Genomic DNA, 19,600 nt, shown 5'->3' with positions numbered 1-19,600 from the left:
GGAGCCATGGGGTCGCTGAGAGTCGGACACGACTGAGGGACATCACCTTCACATTTCACTTTCATGCATTGGAGAAGGAAATGGCAACCCACTCCAGTGTTCTTGCCTGGAGAATCCCAGGGACGGGGGAGCCTGGTGGGCTGCCGTCTATGGGGTCACAGAGTCGGACACGACTGAAGTGACTTAGCAGCAGCATACAGAGAAACACACAAATAAACAAATAAATATATATTTTGCTTCTCAAAACAAAAAAATTGTTCTAGGAGTTCCAGGGAACTTCAGCGAAGAGGCCTATTTGCAATTTGTATGTGTGCTAACTTGCTTCAGTTGTGTCCAACTCTTCGCAACCCTATGGAACCATAAGCCGTCAAGCTCCTCTGTCCATGGGATTATGCCCTCCTCCAGATCTTCCCGACCCAGCAATCGAACCTGCATCTCTTACATCTCCTGCATTGTCAGGTAGGTTCTTTACCACTAGCGCCATGTGGGAAGCCCTATTTGCAATATACAACAGTAATAATTCTCAAGGGGTTGAACAGGCAGTAATGATTCTGTGCCCAAATTCGATATCCAGGTATCAAACCCAGGTCTCCTGCACTGCAGGCAGATTATTTACCATCTCAGCCACCAGGGAAGCCCTGTCTTATCTCTTTAGTCTCCTTTAATTTGGATAGGAACTGGCATCTCTCACCTTCATCCCAGGTATCTTTATGCTTTCTCAAATCTGATACCCACTACCATAAGGGATCAGGAATATGTGGACCGCTAAATGCAAATCCCCTCAGGATTTATTCCATACAGGAGATCAGATGGGTTCTAGAAGATGTGATTCTCACCCAAGGAGATGAGATTCCCAAAGTTCTCCAACATCACTTCTCGGTACAGGTGCCTCTGAGAAGGGTCCAGATGCTGCCACTCCTCCTCAGTAAAGTCGACAGCCACATCCTTGAATGTCACTAGCTGCTAAAAGAACAAACATGGTTATCCTCAGGTATACCTATCTCCACAGAGGAATGCAGCTGATAAGCACCAATGAATTCTGACATCTATATGTGGTCCTGGCAGTCTGCAGGGTCCTGAATCAGACTCACTTAGGTACACAACTATGCATCTGTTTGTATTATGTAGAATAGGGGGCCCCAACCTCTAGGATCTAATGCCTGATTATCTGAGGTGGAGCTGATGTAGTAATAATAAAGTACAATAAATGTAATGTTGCTTGAACCATCTTAAAATCATCCCCCACCCCTACACCACACCGGTCCATGGAAAAACTGTCTTCCATGAAACAGGTCTTTGGTGCCAAAAAGATTGGGGACTGCTTATATAGAACACGGAAAAGATACAAGAGGCAGATTTAACAAAAAGAAAAAACAAAACTCTTCAGCCCTTAAAGTTTCTCTGGTAAAAGAGTCAATTTCAACCAGAGCACATGAAAGGCTATATAACTCCAGAGGTGCTATCCACACAACAAATCTCAGTTTTGAGATTTACTCAGGGAAGGGTCTGGAGAAAGAATCTAGGGTAGACTGGGGCCATGAGGGCAGGTACCCTGGAGAAAGCCAGGTATTAGCCTTGTGGGATGGTTAAAATGTGAACAGAGGAAAGTGGGGAGTTCCAGCTGGCAAGAAAAAGGAGTGGACAGTAGTGTGGGAAGGAGCAAGTCAGAGATCTAAAATAAGGACTCTGGTTAATGAGACATGTTATCTAGGAAACCTCCCTCTGATGATTATATACTAACAACGTTTATTTTGGACTCCGAATCCCCACTCACACATCCACAGTAGAAAGATATACAAACTCTTGGTATGGTTGCATGAAGGATTAATATTCAGTAGCAGTTCCCAAAGTGTGGTTCAGGGACCCATGAGGATCGCTGAGCTCTTGTCAGTGGTGTCTGTACAGTTAATATTATTTTCAATAATAATTCTAAGATATTATTAGGCTTATCCACTATCATTCTCTTACAGTTAAAGAGACGAATTTTTCAGAGGCTACATGATGTGCAATCTTGCAACAAAGAAACTGAGGAAGCAGATATAAGATTACAGCTGTTTTCTATTAAGGCAGACATTAAAGATGTTAGCAAAAATACAAAACATTTCCATTCTTTCAATTTTTTTTGGTCTGGAAAATAAGGTTTTTTTAAAAAAATGTGATATTAACTATAATGGATTAATTTTTGAATGGATTAATAAATACTTTAAAGTTTTGTTAGTTTGAACTTCTGATCTGGTAATATTGATAACCCACATAACAAAAGCCACTTTCAAAACTGTAAAGGAGTCCTGATACCAAAAAGCTTTGGAAATTACTGCTCTACATGAAACGAAAATAAACTATATATACATGAAATAACACAGATCAATCTCACAACAAACATTGAGAAAAGACAGGCACAGAAGAGTACTGTATGTATCCAGCTTCTATTTTAAAAGTTCAAAATCATACTAATCTACAGTATGAAAAGTCAGAATAGTGGCTATAATTATGGGGAAACACGGGTTCTTTCCTAGGGAGGGGTTTGTTCAGAGCATAAAGAGAAGACACAGAATGGCTATGAGGGGAAATCAAGGATGGTGCAAGGATCAGACAACAGAAGAGTGTCACACCGCAGCAGCCTGGTCTCTGGTCCATTTTTGGCCTAAATGTTAAGCCTGCCAAATAAAGAATAAGGAAAAGAGGATTTGCAAAGGGCTATTAACTCATGAGGTGGGGATGATGGGAGCACACAGGGGCAAGCAGAGTGTCAAGCCAGACTACACGGTCCTTCGCGCAAAGCTGAAGCACTAAAAAACAGGTGATTCTGGGTAAAAAACCCAGAAATCCTTCTTTGAACTGCCTTCTTCTTCTCTGAAATAGTTATCTCCTGTATTCCATACAGATTTTTTTTTTTTTTTGAGAGGTGAGTTGTTTGTTGTTTCTGTTCACAAATTATTTCTCATTTAGGTTAAATACCCAGTGAACCAACATGAACCCTAAGTATACCAGCTGATGAGTTTTGACAAAAGAATACCCCTGTGTAACTCACATAGCAATCACGACATAAATCATTTCCATCACTCCAGAAAGTTCCCTTGTGTTGTTTGCTCCTAGTTGATTCCCTGTCCTGACTCCTTGCTCTCAACAACCAATGATCTGCTGTCACTGTAGATTAATCTAGCCTGTTCTAGAATTTCGTATAAATGGAACTGATACCGACCAGGATTCTTGGCCTTTCCCAATCAACAGAAAATGACAAGAGGTTAGATAAGAAGTTCAAGCAAGGCCTTATTGGCCTCTGCAGCAGCAGAGGAGACTAAAAGCAAGTAAAGCCTTCCCTTGCTCGCTCACTGGCTCCCTCCCCAGAGCTGGTTCCTTATACAGGATGAGAGTAGGGGTGTGTCCAGTGGTTGGGCAGGAGGAATGGCTTAGGTGTTCTGTCTACCCCTTTGTTGATGCTGTGTGCAAGGGGCATGTGTAAGACCTGCTTTTGCTCCCAACACCTTGGTTTTGCTCCAAGCTCTTCAGAGGTGGCAGTTGGGGTTTTTTGCCCTTTATGTATCTTTTGTCCAGAATTTGCCCCAACTGTGTATGCACAGTTATTGCAGTTATTTTTAGTCTCTTATATTTTTTTAGCATTTTGTTGCTCAAGGAGACACTGTCCAGGTGTAAGCCCTGCATCACTGGAGCAAAGGGCCCCAGGTCCCACCCTGAGAAGTACACAGCACATATCTGCCTTATCTTTTACCTTATATTTTATCTGGCATATCTTTCATATCTGGCTTATCTTTCTCAGCCTAATGCTTTTGATATTTATTCAAGTTGTTACATGAATCAGCAGTTTGTTCTTTTTTTTTTTCAACTGAGTAGTTCTTAATTATATGGAATAAGACATTTTGTTTATCTACTTATCAGTTGATGGTCATTTCTGGTTTGGGGCTATTATAAACAAAGTTGCTAATAGTCACATACAGTTTTTTTTTAAATATAATTTTATTTATTTTTGGCCGTGCTGTGTCTTCGTTGCTGCACGTAGGCTCTTGTCTAGTTGCAGTGTGCAGACTGCTCACTGTAGAGGCTTCTCTTGTTGTAGAGCACAGGCTCTAGGGCTCATGGGCTTTAGTAGGTGCAATAGTTGCAGTTCCCAGGCTCTAGAGCACAAGCTCAATAGTTGTGGTGCACAGCCTCGGTTGCTCCGCGGCACGTAGGATCTTCCCAGACGAGGGGTCGAAGCTGTCTCTCCTGCATTGGCAAGCGGATTCTTTACCACTGTGCCACCCAGGAAGCCCCTAGTCACATACAGATTTTTGTGTGGACATACATTTTCATTTCCTCTGGGTAAATACCATGGGATTTCTGGGTCAATGGTAAGTGTGTGCTTAATTATATAAGAAACTCTAAAACTGTTTTTCAAAGTATATTATACTATTTTACACTCCTACCAGCAATGCTCAGACATTTGGAGAAACTGGAGTAACATAAGTCTAGCCCAGAGCCAGCACAATATACGTGTTGCATTGCTTTCCTCTCCCAACACCCTCAAAATGAGGTATGTGGGTGATATTTTCAGGGAGAGAAGGCAGACTCTAATTTACCTGTAATCTGGGCATTTCCTCCTCTTCCTGAAGAAGGACAGAGTCTTCAGAAGGCAGTGCTGGGTAAAAAGAAAGAAGCTGTGAAAAATGAACTTGGCTCACTGAAATAGACCAGTATTTTAGTTACCAAGAAGGGAGAAGGGGGCATGTTACATTCAGTTGGTGACACTGGTTCTCGTTTACCATTACCTGACACACCTTCCCCTAGAAAGATTTTTCCTCTTTATACTTTCACAGATAGCCTTTCGACCCCGATACTTTGTCCCCAGCCCCCCCAAACACTCACTGAATACCTACTATATGCTTCAGTAGTGATTTAACTCTCACCTTTTTCCTTAGCCTCTGAGGTCATTCCAGCTTCAACGTGGCCCCACATCCTGCCCGCCCTGTTAGGAAGGGAATCCCCGTAGCCCAGTGGCTCTGCTGGGGGAATCTCTCTTCAGCCTCTCCAAGCTCCACCTGGAACATCCAGAGGGAGTTTCAGGAGGTGTTGTCTCCACGAAAGACGGAACTCCTGCATGTGGGGGGCCTCCTGCGGCCTTCATGCTCAGGTAGCTGTTTTGTTCCTGTAGGCAGGAGAGGAGATGTCCCAGCAGCCCAGACTTCAGGTTAGGGCCTGGACTCTCTATTTAAGTGAGGACGTTGTTAATGAACTGAAGTATAGTTAAGGTGATAAACATTTACTAAGCATCCACTGTGTACAAGGCATGCCCCTACTTCCCAGGGGTACCCGGCTCTGACTTTCTCAAGACTGTAAGTTCACAGGTTGATCCAGTCAATGGCAGCAAATGCTGCCACCTCCATGAAGATTTCCTGAAAACTTCCCACTGTGGGATGCATGCGTGCATGCTCAGTCATTCAGTCATGTCCAACTCTTTGTGACACTATGGACTGTAGCCCACCAGACTCTTCTGTCCATGTAATTCTCCAGGCAATAATACTGGAGTGGGTGGCCATTTTCTCCCTCAGGGGATCTTTCTGACCCAAGGATCAAACCAGTATCTCCTGCATCTCTTGCATTGGCAGGTGGGTTCTTTACCGCTACACCACCTGGGAAGCCCCACTTTGGGATGTTAGTTGCTCAGTTGTGTCTGACTTCTCAAAACCCCATGGACTGTAGTCCGCCAGGCTCCTCTGTCCATGGGATTTCCCAGATAAAAGTACTGGAGTGGGTTGCCCTTTCCTTCTCAGAGGATCTTCCTGACCCAGGGTTTCCTGCATTGCAGGCAGATTCTTTACCATGTGAGCCACCAGAGAAGCCCTTTGGGATACAGATCTATAATTCTCAAAAGGCAAACTTGTGAAATTCTTGAATTTCTCTTTTTCTTTTTTTTTGCTATCAGATCAATAAATGTTTCAAAATCCGAAAAGCTTCTCATTAGAGAGGCTGTGGGAAAATGATCAGTCTTTTATGCTTTTAGAATGTAAGTAGGTACAGTCTTCTGGAGGACAGCAATTTGATTGTGTCCATCAAATGGAGGGGGCAGGTAGGGTCAGGAAGCATGGTTATGAAAGTGAACAAGGAAACTTTAGGAGGTGATAAGATATATTGGTCATCTTGACTGAGATGATGGGTTTCATGAGTATATTGAAATGTCAAAATATATAAAATTGAACACTTTAAATATATGTAGTTTATCATGTGTCTGCACTCAGAAGGGCTTTGCAGAGATACAGCCAGGCCAGTGACTTACATGTCATGTGTGATACCAAACTCCCAACTGGGATACCTCCACCTTTTACACCTGGAACTGTAATTTCCACTGAGACAAGAAAGGACTTACAACTCCCCTTTGGTCCTCACTGGTCAAGAGTGTGGAGAATTCTCTTCTGCAGATAACTGGGGAGGTGATTGAGGGCTTCCCCAATGACTCAGTGGGTAAAGAATCTGCCTGCAATGCAGGAGATACAGGAGATGCAGGTTTGATCCTTGGGTTGAGACGATCTGCTGGAGGAGAGCATGACCAGAGCATTTCCAGTATTTTTGCCTGAAGAATCCTCTGGACTGAGGAGCCTGGTGGGCTACAGTCCATAGGTCCACAAAGAGTCGGACACGACTGATTGACTAAGCACGCATACACATGGCAGTGACCATAGGTGTGACCTTCCTGGCTTCGCTACCCCAGAGGCAAGTACCCAGGGGAAGGTCATTCAACTCCAAAGCATCAGGGAGCTTAGCGAAGCTGCTGACCACTTTGAGCTCAGGAGTTTCTCAGATGCAAAGTGGCAGCAAGCCTTTGGCAATCCATAGAGGGCCTGGCTGGAGAAGAGCCCATCCTGGTGTCCAAGACAATCTGCCCATCCCTCTAATAACACATCCCTAGGCTCACTTATAGAAAAAGCCCACTGAGGGACTTCCCTGGTGGTCCAGTGTCTAAGACTCTGTGCTTTCAATGCAGGGGGCTCAGGTTCGATCCCTGGTCAGGGAACTAGATCCCATATGCCTCAACAAGAGCTCTGATGACGCAACTAAAGATCTCGCATGACACAAGGAAGATCTAAGACCATGTGTGTAGCAACTAAGACCCAACACAGCCAAATTAAAATAATTTTTTTTTAAAGAAGTGTTAAAAAAATAAAAGCCCACTGAGTCAGAGATGAAGGTGGTTTCACAGGAGCACCTACAACAAAAGTGAGGATACAAGATTTTGGCCCCGCCTCCTCAAAGTCCAAGTTATCTCCAAAATAAGAGACACCAGAATATATTGTCACCATAAACACCAAACCTCACGACGTCCCTGTTGGCTTAGATAGTAAGAATCTGCCAGGAACGCAGGAGACCCAGATTCGATCCCTGGGTCAGGAAGATCCCCTGGAGAATGGAATGGCTATCCAGTCCAGTATTCTTACCTGGAGAATTCCATGGACAGAGGAACCTAGTGGACTACAGTCCATGGGGTGGCACAAGTCGAACACGACGAGCGACTAACACTTTCTTGACCCCTACTACATCTCAAACCAAGGGGCACTTCCTAACTCCTCTCTACAGCTCCACACATGTAGCTGCCCTCATAAACACCTAAGAATTTACAGCCCCATAAGCTGCCCCTCTGGACTAAGAATGCTGCCTGCCATATCAGTAAACAAAGGATGTTGTGGCCAGCTAGTCAGCAGCCACTGCAGCCAGCCCCGACTGTGCACCCTGACCGGTATCAAGCCGGAGACAGGCATATTTACCCTAGATAGTTAAGGTGCATATCAAAGGAATGATTTCAGGAAGCCCAGACTCCTGCACTTCCTCATACAAAGAAAATCGCTTAGTTCATTAACTTTAGCTGTCCGTTTTTTTCTAATTAACAGTAATCGTTTCTTGTTCTAACTACCTGGGCTTTCTCACAAAACCCCTATAATCCTGGCTCCTCCTTAGCTCTTCAGAGCAGTCCCTGAGAGCCATGTGAGAAAGGCCACCAGATAAAACATAAACTTTTAGGTTGTGCGGTTTTTTTTCCAGTCAACACTCCCAAAGCCCTGGACCCTGTTTCACTGTCCCTTCCCCATCAACCTGGGGTTGCAAAGCCCCAGCTGCCTCGCCAACCAAAATGCCCGGCATAGGCTGTCTCCCAAATACAAGGAACCCTGCCCTCCAGTCCCTCAACCCATGGATGCCTGCAGGCCACCAACCTCGGGACCATTGTCGTAGAGATTCACCCCTATTTCAATAAAACCAAGATGCTCCCTGCGTCCCCCATCAGACCCCGCGACTCCCGGACCTTCGGTTTTCACCTTCCCCTTTCGCACGATCCGGGGACCTTCGGCTATTCTCGCTGCCTTCAGCCAGTAAAACTGGGGGACTCACCTCTCTAGGCCTGGAGATCTTGGGCATGGAGGCCGCCACAGGGCCTTCACCAGCCTTCGTTCCACGCAATGAGCCCGATACACCCGCACCGCCGACCCAGAAGGCCCAGCCGATGGGGTCTGGGCGCAAGCGGGCGCGGAGGCCTGGCGGCTGGACCACATCTCCCAGAAGCCCCTGCGCAGGCCGGGAAGCTCTCCAAGCCCCGCCCCAAGGCGCGATCCGGGCGTGGCGAGGCCAGAGCAGGTGAGCTCAGGGTCTCACGTGGAAACAGCTAGCTTGCGAGGGCTGGGCGTACAAACACAAAACCAGACAAGCGCCTCGTCCTATTGTCTACAACCAGAAATAACAAAACACCTGTAATTTCTCGATTCAGGCATAACTGTGTTTAAGCTTACATGCGTGCAGTGCTGTGTCACTTCAGTCGTGCAGGACTCTTTGCGACCCTATGGACTGTAGCTTGCCAGGCTCCTCTGTCCACGGAATTCTCCAGGCGAGAATACTGGAGTGGGTTGCCATGCCCTCCTCCAGGGGATCTTCCCGATCCAGAAATCGAACCCACCTCTCTTGCCTCTCCTGCGTTGGCAGGAGTGTTCTTTACCACTAGGACCAGCCAGGAGGCTCTTAAGCTTATATCCTTTCATATAAATATTTGTCCTCTTTGTTGTCGCTAAGTCCCAACTGACTCTCTGAGACCGCATGAACTGCAGCATGCCAGGCTTCCCTGTCCTTCACTATTTGTCTTCTTAACCTGCTTTTAAAATCATATATATTGAACATTGTGTTCTTCCACAATGTTTTGTAAATTCTACAGGCCATCTATGTAATTAATGTATTTTTGTAAATTCTACAGGCCATCTATGTAATTAATGTATTATCTCATTTTTGTTAGGTTGCTTCAAATTACTAGTATTGCAGCCACCACTGCTTATGTTTGTCATTGACTCAAAAGCAGGGAACTGGCAGGGAACAGGCAAAGCTTTATACTGAAAAAAAAAAGGGAAGGCTTCAGGTGTATTTTGATCGGAGGTCATTGTCCAAGAGAAGCTAGAGGTGAGCCAACTACAAAAAGTGCAACTTTTGTGGTTGGTTTGGAGGTGGTGATTTGGTTTTCTCCGGTTGGTTCTGAGTTGGAAGCAGAGGTGAAAGATAGGGAAGCTAGCAGTTATTGACCAAGTCCTGAGAGTTCTGCACTGGTTGCTGCCAAGTTTGTAGTTTGGTTTTCTGGTTTCTGCAGATTTTGTGGGTCAGAGTTCTATTATAATATACAATCTGGCATTGTCTGTTTGTATATCTGTTCTTTCAACTTTAGTGGTTTCAAACAACAGCAATCATTTATTATCTTTCATGGTTTTTCTGGGTCAGGAATTCAGAAACAGCCTAGCTGGACAGTTCTGGCTCAGACTTTTCTTGATGGCTAAACCCGGAACGTGTGAAATTCCAGGAGCAACTGGAAGCTGGCTGGACATCTATTTCGTGTAATCTCAAGGGTTTGTCCATCTGGTTTTTCTGTGTGGGCTAGTTTGAGCTTCTTAACAGCATGGTGTTAGTGTCAGTCGGTCAGTCGTGCCCGACTCTTTGTGACCCTGTGGACTGCAGTCCACCAGGCTCCTCTGTCCATGAGATTTTCCAGGCAAGGATACTAGAGTGGGTTGCCATTTCCTTCTCCAAGGGATCTTCCCAATCCAGGGATCGAACCCGGGTCTCCTACATTGCAGGCAGATTCTTTACCGACTGAGCTACACAGACATCTTAAACTGTAGCTCAAAATCCTGAGAAAGATTCAGATGGAAGATGAATCACCTCTTATGGCTAGTCTCAGAATCACAGAGCATCATTTCCCCTGTACTTACAGTTTTAAAAGCCCATCCAGATTCAAAGGGAAAGAACATGCACTCCACTTCCTGATGGGAAAATAACAAGGTTCTGGAAGACCATGTGGAAACAAAAATATAGTTATGGCAATTTTTGGAAAATATAATTTGTCATGAACTGCAAACAGATCAAAGCAGAGAAAGCAGTTTTAATTTCACTCTGCTATGAAGACTGGATATTTATATTGTTGTTCAGTCTCTAAGGCCTGACTCTTTGCGACCCCCATGGACTACAGCACGCCAGGCTTCCGTGTCCTTCACTATCTCCCAGAATTTGCTCAGACTCATGTCCATTGTGTTGATGATGCCATCCAACCATCTCATCCTCTGTTGCCTCCTTCTCCTCCTGCCCTCAATCTTTCCCAGCATCAGGGTCTTTTCCAATGAGTTGGCTCTTCTCATCAGGTGGCCAAAGTATTGGCTCTTCAACATCAGCATCAGTCCTTCCAATGAATATTCAGAATTGATTTCCTTTAGGATTGACTGGTTTGATCTCCTTGCTGTCCAAGGGACTCTCAGGAGTCTTCTCTAGCACCATAATTGGAAAGCATCAATTCTTCGGTGCCCAGCCTTCTTTATGTCCAACTCTCACATCTGTACATGACTACTGGAAAAACCATAGCTTTGACTATACAGACCTTTGTCAGCAAAGTGATGTCTCACCTTTTTAATATGCTATCTAGGTTTATCATTGGAGCAGGAAATGGCAACCCACACTAGTATTCTTGCCTGGGGAATTCCATGGACAGAGGAGCCTGGCAGGCTACAGTTCATGGGGTCGCAGACTCAGACACGACTGAGCAACTAACACAAAACACAGGTTTATCATAGCTTTTCTTCCAAAGAGCAAGCTTCTTTTAATTTCATGGCTGCAGTCACTGTCCAGTGATTTTGGAGCCCAAGAAAATAAAATCTGCCACTGTTTCCATTTTGTCCTCATCCATTTGCCATGAAGTGATAGGACCAGATGCCATGATTTTAGTTTTTTGAACATTGAGTTTTAAGCCATATTTTTCACTCTCCTCTTACACCTTCATCAAGAAGATATTTATATTAGTGAGCTGAAATTATCTGTAGTAAGTAGGAGTGATCAAAAAAATCATGATCTTTAATTAAAGTTTAAGAGGATCAGAGAAGACCTAGCTCCACTGAGCATGTTTAAGGTGATAATGAGAGTGAATTTCCTGGTGGTCCAGTGGTTAGGATGCCACACTCACTGTCAAGAGCTCAGGTTCAGTCCCTGGTAGGGGAACTAATATCCTGCAAGCTGTGTGGTATGGCCAAAACAAACAAACAAAAAATGACAATGTAAGACAAAAATGAAGCTGTCTTCCTTTACCCTCCTTGAGTATTAGGTTCAAAGTGATAATAATTGATCAAGATTATTCTGCACAATTAGAGTATTAGGGCTAACTGAGACTAACTCAGACTGAGAATTTGTCTCAGTGAAAAGAGCAGGACTAACTTAGAGACTTTCTACAGGATCCAATATTACAGACATGGAAAACTCCTAACCCCAAATACTTTAACTACCTACAATAATCTCCTAAACTTAACTTCTTACTCATGTATTTTAGTTAAGTAAACATTTCCCAAATGTGTTCATTTCTCACAAACATTAATGACAAGTAGGAGGGAAAAGGTTTCATGGTCAAATTACTTTGTGACATGCTAGAATATACAGGATGAGCTCTGGGGTCTGTTGTGGTGAATTTTTGTACTTTTTATTCTACTCCACTGACCTATTTGTCTATCCTTAGACAAATACCACAGTCTTTATTGGTTTATCATAGCTCTATAGCAAGTCTTGAAATCAGAAGTTCTCCAGTTTGTTCTTTTTCAATACTGATTTTGGTTGTTCTAGGTCTTTGGATTTCTCTATAAATTTTAGAATGCTTTTATCAACTTAAAATTTAAAAAAACATTCTGGTACTTTGGCTAGGAGAGTATTGAATCTATAGGTAAATTTGGGGAAATTTTAGTAAAGACATTGAATTTTCCAATCCATAGCCATGGTATTGCCATCTGTTTAGATCTTTTCTAGGGAATTCTCTGGCGGTCCAGTGGTTAGGACTTTGCACTTTCATTGCCAGGGCCCAGGTTCAATCCCTGGTTGGGGAACTGGGATCTCACAAGTTATGCAGCAGGGCCAAAAAAAAAAAAAACAAAACATATCTTGACTAATTTCCCTTGGCAATGTTTTGCAGTTTTCCATATAAAGATCTTTCATATCTTTTACTAAACTTATTCCTAAGTATGATTTTATCTTGCCCTGGTTTTCTTACTATCATGGGAATGAACACCTTTCATACCATACATTCAAACTGCAGTGAGAGTTGAAATTCTGTGATTGTTTTAACAGCCTCTTTCCCACCTCCCACTACATCCTCGTACTAAATGCATGTCAATGACTGGATTCATTAGCTGTTTTAAAGACTCTTCAAACGAGAAGTAGACAGGGTATAAATGAATGAACACAGTGATATTCCAGCAGGTCAGATAACTCTTGTTTATTTATAAAATATATCCCATTCTGTCAAATACTGATAAGAAAGGTGCAACTAGAAGACGTTGAGGATTGATAATATATTTTCACTTATAATATTTTATTTAAATTCTAGAAATTCCATGTGAATTGTCTTGTGTTGTATTCCAAGAACCCCTTGCTATCCAAGTCTATTTGGTTTCCAAGTTCAAATACTAAGGAACACTGTATTAACTAAATTGATTTGATTTCCAAATTTCAAAAAGTGAGTAACAAATTTAAATAAAGATTTTTTAGAAATGTTTTGTTCCAAAATTCAGATTGTGACAAGTATTTATTTCCTTTCAATAGATTACTAGATTTAGCTTGCTAATTTTTAACATTGCATATTTTCATAACTGATTCTGGGCATATTATTTTTTTGTGTCCTTCCAGCAAGTTTTATCATTAGGGTTATGACAGATTCATAAAATCAGATAACTTGCCACCTCAGTCTGTGTCCTGGAAGAGTTCCTAACACATTTCATAGTTTCATCTATAAATATATATATATATGTTTTTAGTGTAGCTGACATTTATTTGTTTAATTTTTTACTTCACCTCATGGTTCGCAGGATCTTAGTTCCCTCATCAGGGATCAAACCTGGACTCCCAGCAATGGGAGCATGGAGTCCTAACCACTGGATTGCCATGGAATTCCCCTGACATTTATGTTTTTGGTTTAAAAAATGTTCCTTCTGGAGAGAATCTATTAAAGATTTTATACTTCTCTAGTCAATTCTGATATCAAGTCAATCCAATTTCTTTCTAAAAATCATACACTTTGTCCAGATTTTTGGATATATTCTAAAAAACATCTATAGTACTTTTAAGTTTGAGATAAAAATCATACACTATATGTATTTACCCTTTTAAAGTATAGAGTGGTTTTTAGAATATACACTGCCAATCCCAGAATATTTTAATCACCCAAAAAGATAATGTCCTTTTATATTTAAATAGGTAGGAAGTATGAAAATATTAGTCACTCAGTTGTGTCCAACTCTTTTGCGAACCCATGGACTGTAGCCTGCCACGCTCCTCTGTCCATGGGATTCTTCAGGCAAGAATACTGGAGTGAGTTGCCATTCCCTTCTCCAGGGGATCTTCCCGACCCAGGGATCGAACCTGGGTCTCCCACAATGTAGACAGATTCTTTACTGAAAGTCATTTCAGTTTCTCATTCATGGTACTGTTCAGCTGTCATTTGTACTCCCCAACCTGAATCAGTGGTTTGTCTACTTTCAATCGGATACATTTTCTATTTTAAATTGTTTACTTTTGTCATTTATTTCTGCATTTGAGAACTAACAATGACTTTCTCTGTTCATATTTTAGATATATTTTTGCTTGTTTTAGCTCTTTGGGTTCTGTATTCATTTTAATGATCTTTCTAGTACTTTAATGTATGCATGCATACTGAGTATTAAAACTTCCAATACAATTTTGCCTGCCACTCACAGGTTTTTCAATTGTGTTCTCATACTCAATCACATTTAAATAATGCATTCTAAGGATTTAGTTCCTTAAGCCACGTTAATCAAGAGGAGTACTAAATTAATATTCAGATATTTGTTGGCTATTGTTTTGTTACTGTCGCTCATTCTGGTCAAATAATGTGCCCTGTATATTTTCTACTTTTGAGGAATAATTAGGAAAAATATTCTTATCTCTTCCTACTTATTTGACAGTTATGCTTTCACCAACCCATCATTATATCCATAGGATTTCAAATGGGTATTAATCTTTGTGCAGCATAAAAATGAAGTCTAAATGTAGACTACCCACAAAAACTTTTTTTCCCTTTTAAAATCTCAAGCCAAATAATGGGGATAGGAAAAACCTTCCTATGTTCATTACACTCATTTCTCTCTCTCTTTTTAAAAAATAGAAGTGAGAAAGTGAAGTCTCTCAGTCGTGTCCTACTCTTTGCAACCCCATGGACTGTAGCCTACCAGGCTCCTCCCTCCAAAAATATCTGTTTATTTATTTGGCTGCACCAGGTCTTCATTGCAGCCTGTGAGATCTTTAGTTGCAGCGTGGGAACTCTTAGATGCAGCATGTGGGATCTAGTTCCCCAACCAGGGATCAAACCCAGGCCTCCTTCATCGGGAGCACGGAGTCTTATCTACTAGACAATCAGGGAAGTCTCTCATTTGTCTTTTTTCATTATGAATTTTTTGACTTAGATAAAGGTAAGCAACATGGTTAAAATCCTTTCCACAAATAATTGTTGCTTAAGTCACTCAGTTTTGTCCAACTCTTTGTGACCCCATGGACTGTAGCCTGCCAGGCTCCTCTGAGATTCCAAAGAATCCATGGGATTCTCCAGGCAAGAATACTGGAGTAGGTTGCCATTTCCTTCTCCAGGGGATCTTCCTGACCCATGGATTGAACCCGAGTCTCCTGCATTGGCAGGGGGATTCTTTACCCTGAGCCACCAGGAAAGCCCTCCACAAATAATAATGGCAATTATGAAAATGAGCGTATCAATGATAATAATGAACAACTTTTACTAGATATTTGCCACATGATAGGAAAAGTTCTGAATATTTATTAATTCATTGAATCATACAACAAACCAACACATACACCATGATTATATTTACTAATACATAAAAAAGAAAATGTCACTAACATATATAAGTAAAAAGTTAAAAAAAATCTGGAAAGATAAATAATATTGATAATGGTGGTTAATTACCTTTCTCATATGAGATTGGGGTTAGGCTTGGTGAAAGGAATAAGACAGTTTACAAGGACAAAATATAGATAATTTCACCAACTAAAGCAGATGTTTTAAAAGGAAAAGGCCAAAACATCCAAAGATAAACTTTGGGTCATATTAATCAAGGAAGATTTTATAACCAAAAATAATTAGATGCAACCATAACATGAATAATAAGGTCATTAAAAATGTCATTAAATATATCAATAAAAATAATAAAAATCTCTATATACTGAAATACCAATCATATTTTTGACTATATTATAAAATCAGGTAAAGGTACAACATGTGTACCATGACTACATTTTCTTTAAAAACAAAGTCTGGTAGGATTTACTCTACCAATTGAAAGTCATTATCTATAGATGGCATGATTACAATTAATCCTGGCTTTTTTAGTTTCTAGTTTTCTGATATTCTGTTTTCTAGTAAGAAAATATAAATGTGTGAAATGAAACAAAAGGACTAAAACTTACTTCTAAAACAAGATCATAATTAATTCTACAAAGAATTATAACATACAAAGTCACACAGTTTAAACAGTGTGATACTGGTGTAAGCACAAACATATAGATCAGAGAAGAATAGCCTTGAGACTCAAGCAAATATAAACAAGAATATAATATATCACCAACAAGGTAGAACAAAACAGTAGGAAAGGATAAAACTGTTGATGTGACATTAGTACAAGATGGGGTGGGGGAGTAGAGGGGTGGAGACAAACAAATATCAATTTAGAATCCAAATTCCTTAGAGTAAAATATATTTGGATTAAATATATTTTAAGAAATATATTTTTAAAATATATATATATATATTTATAAAATAAACAAAAAATAGTGAGAGAGGCTAACTATCAAACCTGAATTTTTTGTTTGTTTAAAAGATCAGGAAGGTGAAAAGAGCTTTAACTTTTATTATTCATCAGTATGAACTCCCTGATGACGAATGAGATCTGAGCCACTACTAAATGCCTTTCCACATTCCTTACAGTTATAGGGCTTTTCACCAGTATGAATTCTGAGATGTCGAGTAAGGTTTGAGCATTTATTAAAGGCCTTTCCACATTCATTACATTCATATGGTTTTTCATCTGTATGAATTCTTTGATGTTGAAAAAGCTGTGAGTTCTGAGTAAAGGCCTTCCCACATTCAAGACATTCAAAAGGTTTCTCACCAGCATGTATTCTCTGATGTTGACGAAGTTGTGAGCTCTGAGTAAAAGCCTTCCCACATTCCTTACAATCATAGGGTTTCTCTCCCGTATGAATTCTCTGATGATTAGTAAGTGCGGAGCCACTACTAAAGGCCTTGCCACATTCTTTGCACTCATACGGTTTCTCACCTGTATGAATTCTCTGATGCTGTACAAGCTTTGAGCTCTGAGTGAAAGCTTTGCCACATTCCTTGCATTCATAGGGTTTCTCACCTGTATGAATTCTCACATGTTGAAAAAGTTGTGAGCTCTTAGTAAAGGCTTTTCCACATACTTTACATTCGTACGGTTTTTCACCAGTGTGAATTCTCTGATGGTCAATAAGATTTGAGCAATAACTAAAGGCCTTCCCACATTCCTTACATTCATAGGGTTTCTTACCCGTATGAATTCTCTGATGCTGAGAAAGGTATGAGCTACAGCTGAAGGCCTTTCCACATTCTTTACATTCAAAGGGTTTTTCACCTGTATGAATTTTCAGATGTCGAGTAACATGTGAGCCACAGCTAAAGAATTTCCCACACTCTTTACATTCATAAGATTTTTCGCCAATATGAATTCTCTGATGTTGAAGAAATTGTGAATTCTGACTAAAGACCTTTCCACATTTCTTACACTCATACGGTTTCTCTTCATTGTTAATTTGATGTAAAGTAAAGAATGTCTGTTGAACAAATGTGGGCATGTACTCATGAGTGAGTATTTCTTGGCTGAAATGCCCATTTTGATATCCCAGTTGTTTTTCAAAGTGACTTCTATATTCCAAAACATCTCTGAAACTGGAGTATTCAAAGCCATGTTTTCTAAGTCCCATCATTTCCCTCTGGCATGATTCTATTTCGTAAACTTCCTTCTTTAGCGATAATAACTTGGTTTCACACATTGATTCCAGAGCTGAAAGAAAATAAAAGGTGAATATTCTTCTCCCACCTCATCTGTGAAAAGGTAAATTTCTATAAAAGAAATGGAAAAATTAAAGTAAAAACAATATGTGGTAGTAAATGACATAGAATTTTCAAGTGTATCTGTAGAATCTGAAAACTGGACAAGAAATACCCCAAAATTAATGAGATGTAAAGTGGGAAGCAGCAGGCAGAATCTATGGAAATAGAAAACCACAGTGATTCTCAAATATTGATGTGGACCAGAGTCATTTGGAAAAGTTGGTAAATATACAATGCTTAGGCATAAAAGATGACTAGTTGTATACACATCTATATGAGCTTATATGTATATGTAAGAAACAAAGTATATCATCGTACAATATGTATTATACAAAGTGGCTAATTTTTTTTTTTTTACCTCCGTTAAAGGTCTCCTAAGAGGAATAAAAGCATACAGGGAAAGATTCTTGGGCTCTCTGGTATAATAAAGTATAAATTTGATTTTTGTCCCTAGTTCCTAACAAAGAGCTTCAAAAACCCTTTGAATTTACTGAGTGATAGCAGTGTTTTCACTGTGCTAATGAGGTGACTCATGGTGGGTCCCCAGATTTAGGATGGGGACTGTTCACTAGAAAGACCCAACATATGATGAGAGGGCTGGGATTTTCAGCTACTTAACCCCTGGGAAAGAGAGGGAGGCCAGAGATTGAGTGGCTGATGGCCTAATCAATTATGCCAATTAATTATGCTTAACTATAATTATGTAATTAAGCTCCAGTAAAAACTCAACACCAAAGTTCAGTGGAGTTTTTTGGTTGGTGCTTCACCAGGAGGCTGACACACTTTGACTTCACAGGGAGAGGGTGTGGAACCTCTGCATCCAAAGCCTACCAACTCATCTGATATCCTTTACAGTAAAACTCCAGTTGTAAGTATAGTGCTTCCCTGAGTCTTCTGAATTGTTTTAGCAAATTATTGAGCCTGCAAGGGGGCATGGAAATACCTGAATTTATAGTCAGTTGGTCAGAAGTGTGGGTGGGACTTACAGCTGGGGTCAGGAGTGAAAGCAATCTTGGCTGTTAACCTGTGGGGTTTATGCTGACTCTGGGTTGTTGGGAGTCAGAAGTAAACTGCAGTTCACTCAGCTGGGTATAAAGAAGAATAGGGTCCATAATAAAGGACATATTGGATGTGAGGACATATTGAAAGTGATCAGAGAGTTAGCTACACGGGAGACTAGCCTGAGATAAGTCTAAAGTGAATGCATGCTCAGTCACTCAGATGTGTTCAACTCTTTTTGATCCCATGGACTGTGGCCCACCAGGCTCCTCTGTCCGTGGGATTTCCCAGGCAGGAATGCTGGAGTGGGTTGCCATTCCCTCATCCAGAGGATATTCACAACCCAGAGATCTAACCTGTGTCTCCTGCATCACTGGCATTGGCAGGTGGATTCTTTACCACTGTGGACCGGGGAAGCCCAAAGTCTAAGGTAGTGAACTAATTTGATGTGAGTAGTAGATAGGGAAGACTCAGAATATGTTGTGCTGGAGATTCAGTGAAAATACTATTTGTCTTCAAAGTTTGTGATGCTGATCCTGGGACAAGAGAGAGATTTGCTCATGTACTAATACCACCACAGAGACTGGGAAGGCCACGGAAGTTTAAGGCATACAGAGAGAAAAAAGACACAGTGCAACAGCATAAGCAACAATACACAAAATGAAAAGACAACCTACAGAATGGGAGAAAATATTTGCAAGTGATGTGACTGAAAAGGGCTTAATTTCCAAAATATACAGATAGTTCATATAGCTCAATATCAAACAAACAACCAAACAAACAAAAAAACAATCAAACAATGGGCAGAAGATCTAAATAGGTATTTCTCCAAAGAAGACATTCAGATGGCCAATAGATATATGAAAAGTGCTCAACCTAATCACCATGGAAATGCAAATCAAAACCACAGTAAGATACCACCTCACACTGGTCAGAATGGCCATC

General features: G+C 41.0%; 1 protein-coding gene across 6 annotated transcripts in view; it reads right to left on the bottom strand.

Annotated features, from left to right (window-relative positions):
* Positions 1 to 19,600, bottom strand: part of ZNF383 (zinc finger protein 383) — a 45,967-nt gene that overhangs the window by 13,090 nt on the left and 13,277 nt on the right. For 3 of the 6 annotated variants that reach the window (XM_010849149.1, XM_010849148.1, XM_010849146.1), the window contains exons 1-4: positions 8,374 to 8,515; positions 4,905 to 5,143; positions 4,578 to 4,636; positions 837 to 963 (exon numbers count right to left, since the gene is read on the bottom strand). In XM_010849149.1, coding sequence (XP_010847451.1) covers positions 837 to 963; positions 4,578 to 4,636; positions 4,905 to 4,953 — 235 coding nt within the window. In that variant the 5' untranslated portion in view covers positions 4,954 to 5,143; positions 8,374 to 8,515. Of the gene's footprint in view, positions 1 to 836; positions 964 to 4,577; positions 4,637 to 4,904; positions 5,144 to 8,373; positions 17,607 to 19,600 lie in introns of those variants that run through there. The other 3 variants (XM_010849144.1, XM_010849143.1, XM_010849147.1) reach the window with 2 other exon arrangements.

Source organism: Bison bison, unplaced genomic scaffold (assembly GCF_000754665.1).
Source record: "Bison bison bison isolate TAMUID 2011002044 unplaced genomic scaffold, Bison_UMD1.0 scf7180017864280, whole genome shotgun sequence".
Lineage (NCBI taxonomy): Eukaryota > Metazoa > Chordata > Mammalia > Artiodactyla > Bovidae > Bison > Bison bison.
Note: the sequence above shows the minus strand (reverse complement) of the source record. Positions and strands in the feature narration are given on the sequence as shown.